The 13,120-nt window shown below is 29.0% G+C and overlaps 1 protein-coding gene across 2 annotated transcripts in view; it reads left to right on the forward strand.

The window, feature by feature from the left end:
- Positions 1 to 13,120, forward strand: part of LOC100205067 (integrin beta-1) — a 46,316-nt gene that overhangs the window by 3,614 nt on the left and 29,582 nt on the right. Inside the window, exons 3-5 of one of the 2 annotated variants that reach the window (XM_065788636.1) lie at positions 6,928 to 7,041; positions 7,639 to 7,702; positions 7,774 to 7,905. In XM_065788636.1, the coding sequence (XP_065644708.1) occupies positions 6,928 to 7,041; positions 7,639 to 7,702; positions 7,774 to 7,905 (310 nt within the window). The remainder of the gene's footprint in view (positions 1 to 6,927; positions 7,042 to 7,638; positions 7,703 to 7,773; positions 7,906 to 13,120) is intronic. The other variant, XM_065788637.1, reaches the window with a different exon arrangement.

Here is a 13,120-nt window from a genome sequence, read left to right on the forward strand (position 1 = left end):
TTGTTGCTGTCTTTACATCTACTCCATTCATGATGCAAGAAAAAATACCTTCTTTTTGCATGTAAAGGAATTGTAGATCTTCTTTGTTCTGTATTTCTGTCATCACATCCAATGTCGCAATATCAAACGATTCTTCAAGATCACCTTTAAACATGTCTTTTTTCATCCTGTTGTTGCCGTGTTCTGTGTGCCTTTAAAGCCAGATAGTTCTGTTGCAGGCTGGACAGTTTTCTGACACATGAGTTAACCCGCTGTTTGGTATCCTGAATTTCATCCAAATATAAATTACTGCATCTCAAGATTTTAACTTTCAGGAAGAGTTTTTCCTTCACTTAAATGATGAAACTAGAACAGTTAAAGTACATCCAGTATACGTGGTAATCTTGCTGTAGATAACTGAGAAATTGGCTTTCCAATAAGCTAGTGCTTAGGAGCAGATCTCAAACTGGATAATGCCATTTTATAGTTTAGTTTATAGTTTATTACTCGAAAAGTTCAATAGTTCAATTTTAGTTTAACATCAGTTCAATATTGATTCAATAACAGTAACACTTGTAAAATAAAAAAATAATTGTCCAGGTTAGAATTCAGAATACAAGTAAGTTTAACATAAAGTACAAGTTGCTGTCTTATTGTACCCTCCACTATATACAGTCTTTCAACACCATGGACTGAGATTAAAGACCACACCATTACTGATGTTGGATACTTCACAGTTTTCACCAGGCTGTTGGGAAAGTGTTTCTAATCAGAACAATTTTGAACGTTCTGGCACTAGTTATCAAGGACTTGATTCGTTGACTCATCACTAAAGACAAAAGTTATGAATTTAGCCCAAAAGAGAAAAGACAGCTAGTAGAATGGTCATTAGCATCATAATCAAATGCCCAAGGATAATACAACAATATACTGATTGTCTATTCATTTTAAATTTAATAACTCAATAAGCAAAAATTATATTTGGAAGTATTTTACTCCATTAAAAACTAGTGTAGCCAGCCTGGATGAGGTGACAACAAAACAGCTCACAGAAACTTTTTTGAAATGTTGTTCTTTTGGCATGTGTGATAATTGTCTCTCTGATGTGGAAAGTTTTGAGGTTAGACGAGCCTCTTAATTCTAGCCTCTGCTTTATAATTTAGAGCACCTTTTGAATCAAGTTTAATTATTCACTGATTTCCCTCTGTGTCACAATCCCCAATTGTAATAAAGCCTCCACTTTCACTCACCTTTTCCCTGCAAAAGTGCATAAAAATTTATATTATATACAAAAATAATATAAAATAAAAAAAAATAGGGTTTTACATGCTACACTAATTATTATTTCAAAATCAGAAGTGCCCATGTTTTATTTTTCCTAAAACAACAAAAATAACGGAAGTAAAAGGTAGTTGACTTGTTTTTAAGTAAATCCAAGTGATTCCTGAATGATTAAAAACCCCTGGTGGTACAGAGCTCAACTCATCTCTCCACTGCAAACATCAAAGAGGTAATGGGCTGAGAAAGGCAAGATCTGGTCTATATCAAGTTGCCTTGTATGATCTGCTTTCATAGGTAAGAAAAGAATGTAAAAAATGTTACTCAGATTTAAAACACCCCTGGCTTGGGGCTCTTGTTGAGTAAAAGCTAGGGATGGTATATCTATAAAAGTATTCATCTTGGGCAGGCATAAACTGCATCAAGCAACTGTTTGTAGAAGTTTCTAATCATGTCTCACTCTATCCCATGGTTTTCACCTTCCAAAGGAATTTTTATTTGTAATTGTTTCTTTCAAAAAAATTTTCAACAAGAACGATCTGAAAGAACAAAAAAAATTTTTTTCTCTAGATTGTTCTTGAATGAAACCTTTTGCAATATATATAAAAAATAAAACCTATTTAATTTAGGAATTAAATAGAGTCAAAGACATTTCAAATGTTTTCAGTTTTTAAACTAAAAAAAAAGGCAAATGTTATTGTCAAAAGTTACTAAATTAAATAGTGTTGCTTGCATTGTTGGTAGTGACAAAAACAAAAGTTTTAAGCAAGAAAAGATAAAGTAAAAGAGCAAGAACTTTTAAGAAAAAAAAAGACAAAATTAAAAAATTGCAAATCGTATGATTTAGGAAAACATGAGAACAGGAAAGAATTCCAACCTTTAAGGTACAAGAAATAATAATAGATGAATAAAGAATTTTAGAGCGCAAAAGGAACAGATACAGTATGTGGATGCAAATATGCTAAATGACAACTAATGTCAGATTGAGTTATAGTTGGTGGAATAAAAGAAGAAAGCTTGCTGAAGCTGAGACAATGTTTGTATCTATAAAAAAGAAAAATAGATGCCGTCATATGATGGTAGGACAGGAGCTAAACCTAGTAAGCTGGACAAGATCCAACTATATTTACAAGCATTTGTGAACCTTCTCTCGAAGAGAAAGGGAATCATTAGAAGAACAAGTCCAAATGTGACAATTGTCTTCCATAGTGGGACGAGTAAGAGATTTTTAAAGGTAGAGAATGGAATATGGTGTAAGAAAATGGTGAGCACAATTAAGAGTTTTAAATTTTGCTTAGTAAAATTTCACAAATAGGAGTTGAAATTTTTGCTAAATAAAAATTTTGTTTGCCTAAAGATTAACCAATTGAAGTAATATTAAAAGTTCTTTGTGTTTAATAGATAGCATAAAAATTTTATTCCATCTATTAAACATAACTAAAATGGTGAGCACAATTAAGAGTCAGCCATATCAGATACTTTGTAATGATTTGTAAATAAGATTTATGACTCATTAACTCAGGAAGAAGAAAATTAGAGGACTCAGTAAAAGTGTTTCCATTCATCAACATCAGGATACAACATTGTGATAGTTATTAGCAGTAAACAACTGACTTTTGTTAAGATTAAAAATCACCAGTCACATTGAGCCAAAATCTGTCACAGAAGAGAGGCAACATTCAAGGCCTACCTGATCTTTTGAATGTAACCTTTCACCAAACTGCACACAAAAAAGCACTAGCAGAGACATCATCTATACTCAACATGTCACTGTTAATATGCATCCATTGCTCATCATCATAAGCAGGAAACAATGTAACATAAGTTTACATCTATGGCAGCCAAATAAATAAAGAATGGTCTTAGTAAAGTTTTTGCAAAAGAAGTACTTCTACAAGACAGCAGCCAGGTGCAATTAAAACATGTTCAACATGAGTACTTTTTTTGAGATACTATCTCTGACTTCTCCTCAACCAAGAGCCCTAAGGCAGGGGGTATTTTATGTGAGAGTTAACTTCCCCTACCTTTACTTATAAAGCAAACTCTATAAGGCAGCAGGATATGTAACATCTAGTCAACCATGTGGCATGGTTGTACTGGACTAGATGTTACCAGTAGCAGGGTGATCATTATGACCTGACCAAACATTTATTGCAAAAAATCAACTCAAATATATATATATATTTATATATATATATATTTATATTTATATATATATATATATATGTATATATATATATATATGTATATATATATATATGTATGTATTATATATTTATTATATATATATATATATATATATATATATATATATATATATACATATATATATATATATATATATATATATATATATATATATATATATATATATATATATATATATATATATATATATATATATATATATATTTGTGTATAAAAGATATAAAACAATTTTTAATAGATTATTTTTGCAAAAACAAAGCAAATACTTGCACAAGTACTTGTTTTGTTTTAACATCAAAAAAACTATCAAAAACAATATATCTCAATTGATTTTAATTTTGATTGACAATATATGTCAATGGATATTAAAATTAATCCTACATAAATCGATTGTCAGTATATTATAAATATTCATACACTACTTGTCTCCTATATTCTTTAAATTTTTTAAACGTTCATTAGTTCAATCAGAAATACCTCATTTTCATGGAAAATAGTCAAAATTGCTTCTTAATTTCCGTGAATTTTCACGGAAAATATAATTTACGAATCAAAATATTAATCAAGTCTTAAAATCTTTTTAGTTAACATTTTATTATTATACATTTAATTATTTCATATTTATTATAAGTTATTAGTTTATCTTTATTATTATTAGTTTATATTAAATGAAATACAGATATATATTATATTATTATACAATATCAGTTGATGAATGGTCCAAAACACTGCATTTCTTACATATCAATTTTCTGTGATGTACCTGGCTTGTTTAAAATGATTATTTTATCTTTAAATGTTAAATGAACCTATAAAAAATTTTAAGTAACCTTGAAATAAGGTTTGAGTTACTTGATATAATAAAAATATATTCTAACATTTAAAATTTGCATTGTTTAATTTAGAATTGATTTTGAAAAGTTATAATAACAAAAAATAACTATTATAGGTTCATGTTAAGTCATGACAATGACTTTAACCTGATTCTTTATTGTGGCAGGTGAGGTTCCTTAGCTGTACTGAAAGCAAATTACCTATGCACACATAGGAAAATTAAAATTCTAATATAAAGCTTGCAATTTAATTGTAGGTAAGTGTAGGAGGAGCTTTTAAATGTTGGATATAAAGCATGAAGATGGGAGAGAGTTCCAAAGGGTTAAAGTGCGGGAAAAAAAGCTAGGTGAATAAGAGTTTTTGGAGCATGGAGGGACAAATGCAGTAAAAGAATGAGACTTTGATAAATGACGAGTCAAGCAAGAATGAGTTTCGGTTGATGGAACTAGAGATGAAAGCTTCTTTGAGCAGCGACCATGATAGTATTTGTAGAAAAGAGAAGGAGATACAACTTTACAATGATTGGAAAGAGGCTCAAGCTTAACAGTTAGACTGGGTCATACTATGTTTACAATGCGTTTTTGGACCTTGTCGAGAAGAAAAAGAGCATCATTAGAAGAACCAACCCAAATATAACAACACTATTCCATACAGGGATGAATAAGAGATTTGTAGAGGTAGAGAATAGAATCAAGAGAGAGAAAATGGCTAGCACGATAAAGAGAAACAACCTTAGCAAGTGCTAATTTAGCAATCGATTGTATATATGGTTTCCATTAAAAGTCAGTAGTAAATGATAATCCAAGAAGACGTAAAGAAGAGGACTCAGTGAGAGGGTTGCCATTCATCAATTTAGGAATGTTGACGGTACTGCAATAGTTGTTTGCAGTAAATAACTGAGTTTTATTAGAGTTAAAATTTATACTGTGAGCCCCAATCAGTTACAGAAGTGAGATCAGATTCAAGATCGGCTGCCTGTTCTAAGCAATCGAAAAGAGAAGACTTTTTTTCAAGACAGGAGTATAAAGTTGAGTCATCAGCAAAAAGAGCTACTTCAGATGTAAGGTTGTTGGGAAGATCATTAATGTAGATAAGAAACAAAATAGCACCAAAGATAGAACCTTGGTACCCCAGAAGTTACTGGAAATAAAGTAGAGTGTTGGCCTTTTAAGATGACTTTAATAAAGCGGTTAGAAAGAAACAGTTTGATAATCTCAAAATCTTTCCCAGAAACACCATATGAAACAAGCTTATGGAGAAGACCAGCCTGCCAAACTTTGTCGAAAGCCTTAGATATATTAAGAGCAATAGCCCTAGCCTCTCTGACTCCATCTAATGGACAATAAAATCTTTCAGTCACAGCAATTAGTAAGTCAGTCGTAGAGCGAGAGGATCGAAAATCGTATTGATTGTCTGATAGCAAGTTATTTGACTCAAGATGGGATGTGAGAAGTTCATTTATCAAAGACTGAAAGACCTTGCTAATAGCAGAAAGAAGACTGATTGGACAATAATTAGAGGGGTCAATATGTTCACTAGAGTTTTTGAAAATTGGAACAACAGATGCCATTTTCCAGCAGGCAGGAAAACAAGATTCAGTCAAGCACTTATTAAGTAGTTTAGAGAAAATTGAAGAGAGTTCTGTAGAACAATTTTGTAAGACTGTGACAGGAATGTTGTCTGGACCACAAGCTGTAGAAGAGTTTAATCAAGATATGACTTTAGCAACGAAAGCTGGAGTGATTTGAATGTCTAACAGGAGTGATTTGAATGTCTAATTAAACAGGTAAACCCATTGGTTTACCTGTTTAATTAGAATAGAAGGAAGAGAATGACCATAAAATTTGAGAGTTGAATTATAAGAGAAGTTCTTTGCAAATGGCCTTATCCTTGGGAGAGGTAATTAGATCAGTCCCATGAATGAGAAATGGAATGTTAGACCTTCCTTTGTTAACAACGCTGTTGAGGATTTTCTAAAAGTCTCTAAAGCCTAACTTCTGAGATAAGATACGAGATTTAGTGAACTGAGAATAATGGAGCTTAGCATCTGACAGCACCTTTTTACATTTCTTGCAATAATAAATAGCTGTTTGTTCTTAAGAGAGTTGTTCTTTTGAAAAAGATGAAAAAAGTGATTATGATTAGATATAGCAGCTGCACAAGAGATTGAAAACCATGGATAGAATGAGACTTAACTTGGAACCGGCAAGAAGGAATAAAAGCATCCATTCCTGCCTGAATCCAGGAGGGAAAAGAAATCAGCCCAAGGACCGTCACAAAGAAAATCACGAAAAGAGTCCCAATCAGCTTAAGGGTAGTAGTAATTAGTGCGATGATAGGGTGAGTCTGAAAAAGAAGTACGAGATGAAAGATTTAAAGAGCTCATTATGAAAACTTGTCCACATTACACAGAGTACAGAAACATGGATGTTAAACAAGAAAACAAAAGAAAAGAAAAAAGTCAATTTAAACCATTAAAATTAGATGAGAAATAGAAAAATTATTAGAATTGAATAATTTTTTAAAATTATTTGTTGTTTATTTTATGCTATAGTATTTTTTTATATTTGTTTTATATGTTTGTTCTATAAATATCTAGCATTTTATTTATATTTAATTAAAATTTAGTTTTACAATTACACATTAAAAAATTTCTACAAGAAGTGTGATCTTTTGGAAAACCATGAAAAGCAAAAATGCATCAAGATTACAAATCCTCCATCATCATCAAAGATAGAAAAGGTATATTTTCATTAAGAAATACAAAAGTAATTATGTATTATTTAGATGTAGGATTTATTTTATACCTTTTTATAAAAAAAACACAGCAAAGTCTGTTTTTTTTTTTTTTTTAATCAAAGCTTTATCAATGTATTTAGAATCAGTTCAACAGATGTTTCCTATTAGCTCTGCATATTTTCCTTTAGTCTGATTTCTTATTGGCATAAACTTGCATTCTTATTGGCATAAACTTCTTATTTGTATAAACTTGCGAAATTTTCAAATTGCTAGCAAATCTTCTTTCTTTTATTTAAAATGAAAACAAAAAATAATATATTAGTTAACAGATAAAAGTTGGAATAATGAAGTTGATATAATATGAACAAGAAAGTTAAAAAACAGAATGTGTACTTTGCATATTATTAAAAAAGGTTAAGTGAACTAGTTTAAAAAAAAATTGAGTTACTGCAACATCAAAATAAAAACAAACAAAATTGAGCAATTACTAAGAATAGTTAATCTGTTCCTCTGCCAAATCTTTTATCTATGACTTTATATTTATGTTAGTTTATGTTTAAATTTTTATTTTGTTTTTAAATGTTATTATTTTTCTTTAAGGCGGCACAGCTTGAAGGTGAAACTCGTGTTTCTCCACAGGCTATCACTGTAAAGTTACGACCAGGTATGTGCTTTTCTGTGTCTCATAAAAAATATTTTAAAGAGCAATATATGTAAATAGTTTTTGCTAATTAGGTCAACCAGTCTCTGTTGATATTGAAGTAAAAACACCGAAAAATTTTCCTATTGATTTGTATTATCTTATGGATATGTCTACTTCTATGAAAGAAGATCTTGCGAACATTCAAACATTAGGAGAAGCTCTAGGTTTTTATTTTTATATATATATATATATATATATATATATATATATATATATATATATATATATATATATATATATATATATATATATATATATATATATATATAGTTATAGCTAGTTGGTTTTTATGCTATAATAATGAAACAAAACATATAGCAATTATAACAATAACATAAGTCAATGCTATATGCTAGTAAAACATATAGTACAATTATTTACTACATTTTTTGTTAAAATCTCAGAATATCATTTTTACCATCATATCCCTTTTACACCAGCATTGACAACCCAATAGCTGATATATCTTTACTTATGTCAGGGTTGGGATTGAATAAATCAAATGCAAAAAATCGATTAAATTTATTTTTTTGTCTGATTGTCTATGATTTTTTTAGCTTTTTTTAATTTTTGATTTTTTTTAGTTTTTCAATCTATGTGTAGCTATACATTAGCAGCTACATTCACCTATATATACTGTATTCATGTGCAATTAAAAGTTTGACATTTGCCATGAATATTCAATATTGTAAGAACAGATAGACATCTGTGGCAATTTTCAACTTGAATTGTAATGTCATTCGACAAGGTCATTAAGTCATTGGTTTCTCATATCAAGTTGTAGTATTTGAACTAAACTTTAGTCATTATCTCCATATTAATTAATTACATGTTGTCAAACTCAGAAAATAGTATATATTTAATGAAAAACAGTTAGTGTTGAAATGATATTAAACATCTAGTTCTTATTTTTCTAAGAGCCTGTGAATAGATTATTTGTGATGCCTGATTTAATAAACCTTTTTTTATTTTTATTTGAATAACTAACCAGTCTTTGCAACAGCAACGTGTGACTGGGTGCTGCTAGTCACTGGTAAATATTAAATAATGGATGATTAAAGTTCTAAAACATTTAGTTTTTATTTGAATTATTTTAAAAACTTTAATTTAGCTAAGTAACTTCTAACATTATGTCATTATTGTTTACTGTTCGTAAAGTGTAAATTATCAGCTCACTTTAATTAGTCTCTGTTAACTTAAATAGTAAAGTTACTAAAGTTACTATAAAGAAAGGAGGTTGACAAAAAGATATTATTTGGGCAGAATTCACTAAGGTTGAAACTACTCAGGTAAAATGAGATCAACATGTAATGCATGTGGAATTAAAATTCATGGATTAGTTTCTCGTTTTCAAAATCATAAATAAAAGTGTATAGGAGCATCAAATTAAATATCAGCAAATGAGCAGGGAACTAAAAAAGAAATTCTTCATGCAGAAATTCCAGAATCTGGAGCTACAGGTAATTTATTATAGTGGGTGTAACAAACATTTTGAAGTTCTAAACTACTCTAACTGTAGAGTTTACAGACCAGAGAGTTGTGACTGTAGGGTAGACTGTAGAAACAAACTGTAGAGTCTAAGAGTGTTAATTTAAACAAGTATACTCTCACATTAAGTATTAAATACACCTAAGTATAATTTAACTGACTTACTTTCTACTTTTTAGTCTCTAGTATTTTGAGTGTATACCATATTGTAATTAGTAAAGAAAGCAACTAGTTAGCATCTAGTATGTAACTAACTGTATGAAACATATTAAACTTAAACTTTTCTACTTTCTAGGCTGGTGCTGAAGTCATTGCTGAAATGACTACAAGTGATGCAATTTCTGAACTTAGCAAAATTCATGAATAAGTGATAAAGCATTTGATGCTCCTAATTGGGTCAAGAGATGTAGATAGTTGTACATTGCAACTAGATTGAATGAATGTACATTCCACTAATACAATACCACTCTCAGTTTTAGGTCAAGAAGTTCAGATATCAGTACTATATTATATGGCCACATATAACATAACTATTAAATTTTTTTTTTTTTGAACTGATCTATATATACATACATACATACATATATAAGGTGCTTTTAACCCTCCTTTAGATAAAAAATCAGAACTCATGAAAATAACTTCAGTTATTTTCATGTTGTGGTTATCTTTTTTGATTAATTTAAGTTTAATTGTCCAATATTTAGTTAATGCTCAAGCTCATTTTCTAATCATATTTTTAGAAAAAGTTTTCTAATCATATAATTAGAAAAAAAAATAATAATAATAAATAAGTTACGAATCATCAGTTGAAAGTAATCTGAGAAACTCAGTAAATAATTAAGTTCAAAATTTTTAAATTTTTCTTGAAATTAAATTCAGTGTAGGGCTTTTTTTTTATAAGTGCCTACTAGCGATATATATTTTTTTGACAAATATAACAATGTAAGACTAAATTACCACACAATATACAAATGCTCAAAGAAATAAATAATCTTGATAGATTGCTTATTTTTTTGGGCGATTGAAGTCTGATATTAAATTACATGGTATTATATATTTAAATATACTATATACATATACTAATATATTTTCATTATCAAAATTAAAATGGTAACTTTCTTATAGGATAAGAATAGTCTCTATATATAATGAGAGTATCACAGTTGTTAGGAAGTACATGACAAATAAACTTTCCTACACAGTATGGGTAGATATATAACTTACTTATATCTAATTTAACTTTTTGTTAAAAATTTAAGTTAAATTGGTGTTTGTACATGTAATTGTGCTTTTAATAATCATATACTAAAAAATATACTAGGATAAAGATAAACTATTCCAAAATTTCTGCTAAAAAACAAAAGTTAGCTTTAAAAAAATGCCAAAATAACCAAAAAACCCAAAAAAACAAGTTGTTTTGACCCAAAAAAATGCCAAAGGAAAAAAACATGTTTTTTTGCAACTCTATACATACATACATACATAAATACATGCATGCATGCATATTAGTATATATTTTAATATAGTAACTGCTATAAATTAGTTGTTTCAACTGTATTCACTAAAAACAAAAATTTAAACAGCGTATTTATATACCTTAACTTTGGGTAACTTTGCGCAACCGTGGGTAACATTGTACAACCAAAGTCAAAAATATTTTACTCTCTAGCAGTTAAAAGGTTGAATTATAACTGCAAAACACTTTTGAAGTCAGCTGTATATTCTAGTTTTAATACGAAAATTGTGTGAAATAGTCATTTTAATGAAATTTCTTTCTACACAAGTACTTTTACTTAGAAAAAAGCCACATAAATAATTTCTTGCAACTTTTATCTGTAGCAGATCAGAATTAGATCCAAAGGTGAATGGTGTAACATGCTCATCATAATATAAGTTTGAATTATTCTATGTTTTAATGTGATTGTCAGTATAGATGAATAAATATTAACAATTTCATAAATAAGTTACTATTTTGGACTAAATTGAGATAACTTTGCACTATGTGCAAAATAACCACAACTGTCTTTAATCATCTAAAAACAATACTTTTTAAAACTTGAAGTAAATTGTATATATAAGTAAAGTTATTACATATACTTTTTATGTTTTCATTAATTTTTTTGCTAATTAAAAATAACATTCATGTTTCTACCAGATGTCAAGTTGTTAGAAAGCCAGAAATATAAAGATTATACAAATAATGACCTATTCAAATGTCTTGGTAAGGTAAAATGTAAAAAGCTGACACAAAAATAAGCTACTGCTAAATATGGCATAAGTTGAAGAATGATTTGTTACAAAATGAAAGAAAAACACAACTTAAAACCTGGTAAACCATACTTTTTTTCCAAATTCGTGGAGGCTGCTTTTGTTAAGTTTACCATTCAGTTGAGTAATTTTAGATTTCCAATCGGTAAAGAAGATTTACATCATATTATGGATAATTATCCAATTAGTTCAGGAAAAAAAGTAAAAGAGTCTAAAGTCTTTCCTGAGTCTAATTTAGTTAACTCATTTTTACAAAGACATCCACAGCTTACAAGTAAATTTGTGCCAAACTTAAAAAAATCTTAAACAATGGTTAATGAAGAAATTTTAAAGGATTATATTGAGCAATTATCCAAAACTGTACAAAATGTACCTCCAGACAACATATATAATTACGATGAAACAAGTTTGACTGATGACCCAGGCTCAAAAAAATGCTTGGTAAAGAGAGGTAATAAATACCCAGCAAATATATACTTCTAAGACAAGAATTTCCATTATGATATCAGGTAATGCTGCTGGTGAAGTTCTACTGCCTTTTGTAGTTTATAAGGCTATAAATCTGTAGTCAACTTGGTGTGTAAGAGGTCCTAAAGAAGTCAGATACTTCAACACTAAAAGGGTTGGTTTGATGGAGCAGTTTTTGAAGAGTTGTTTTTTTCTATAGTTTTACCTTTAAAAAAAAATTAGGAGGAACATTTTTTTGTTAGGCGATAACTTATCCTTTCATATCTCTCCAAAATTAATTAATGCCTGTGAAAAAAATTAAATACTAACTCAACCTCTAGATATGGGTTTCTTTAAACCTTTAAAAACAGCATGGCATAGAATTATTACAGAGTACAAAGTTTCTCCTGCTGGCTGCACAAAAACATCTCTTGAAAAACAGCATTTTCCAGAACTTTTTAGTTATCGATTGCTATAGAACCAAATCAGGCTAACAACTTATAATCAGGTTTTAGAAAGTGTGGTATTCATCCAGTAAATGTCAATCAACTTCTCACACAATTTAGAGAGAGAATCGTACGATAAAAAATTTTTAGAAGACAGCTTTAAGATTTTTTCACAAGAAAAATATCAATCCTTGTAGTCTTCAAAAACTTAAAAAGGAAAAAAAAAGCTTTCTGTTCCTGCAGGGAAAAGTGTTGGCAAGAAGGTTTAGAAAAATTTAATAAGAGTTTTGATATTGGCTCAAAGCTTGCAAGGAAAAATAAACAGAACAAAAACACGAAGAGCATAAATCAAAAATTTCAATTTGAAGAAGATCCGAAAGATGTGCCATGAGCACAGTTCTAGTTCAAAATCATTCAGTAGCATTGAAAATAAACTTATCAACAAAAAATAAGAATGAGAAATCTAGCTCAGAAAATTTGAGACTTGAATTTTTTCCTGGACAAATTATAAATGTCAAGGAAAACAGTGCTTATCTGATGCCAACGGTAAAAATGTCTGACACACAAGAATATTTTTATGAATTGGACAATATTTGTTTCATATTAAGGAACCTAAAAATATATAGTATTTTTGAATTTTTATTCTGACTATAGAAGAATAGCTTAAAAGGTTAGTAATTTGCATCAGCTGCTTTATGGACATGTTACATAATTACAATTAATTAGTTAC

The sequence above is a fragment of the Hydra vulgaris genome, chromosome 01, assembly GCF_038396675.1.
Source record: "Hydra vulgaris chromosome 01, alternate assembly HydraT2T_AEP".
Lineage (NCBI taxonomy): Eukaryota > Metazoa > Cnidaria > Hydrozoa > Anthoathecata > Hydridae > Hydra > Hydra vulgaris.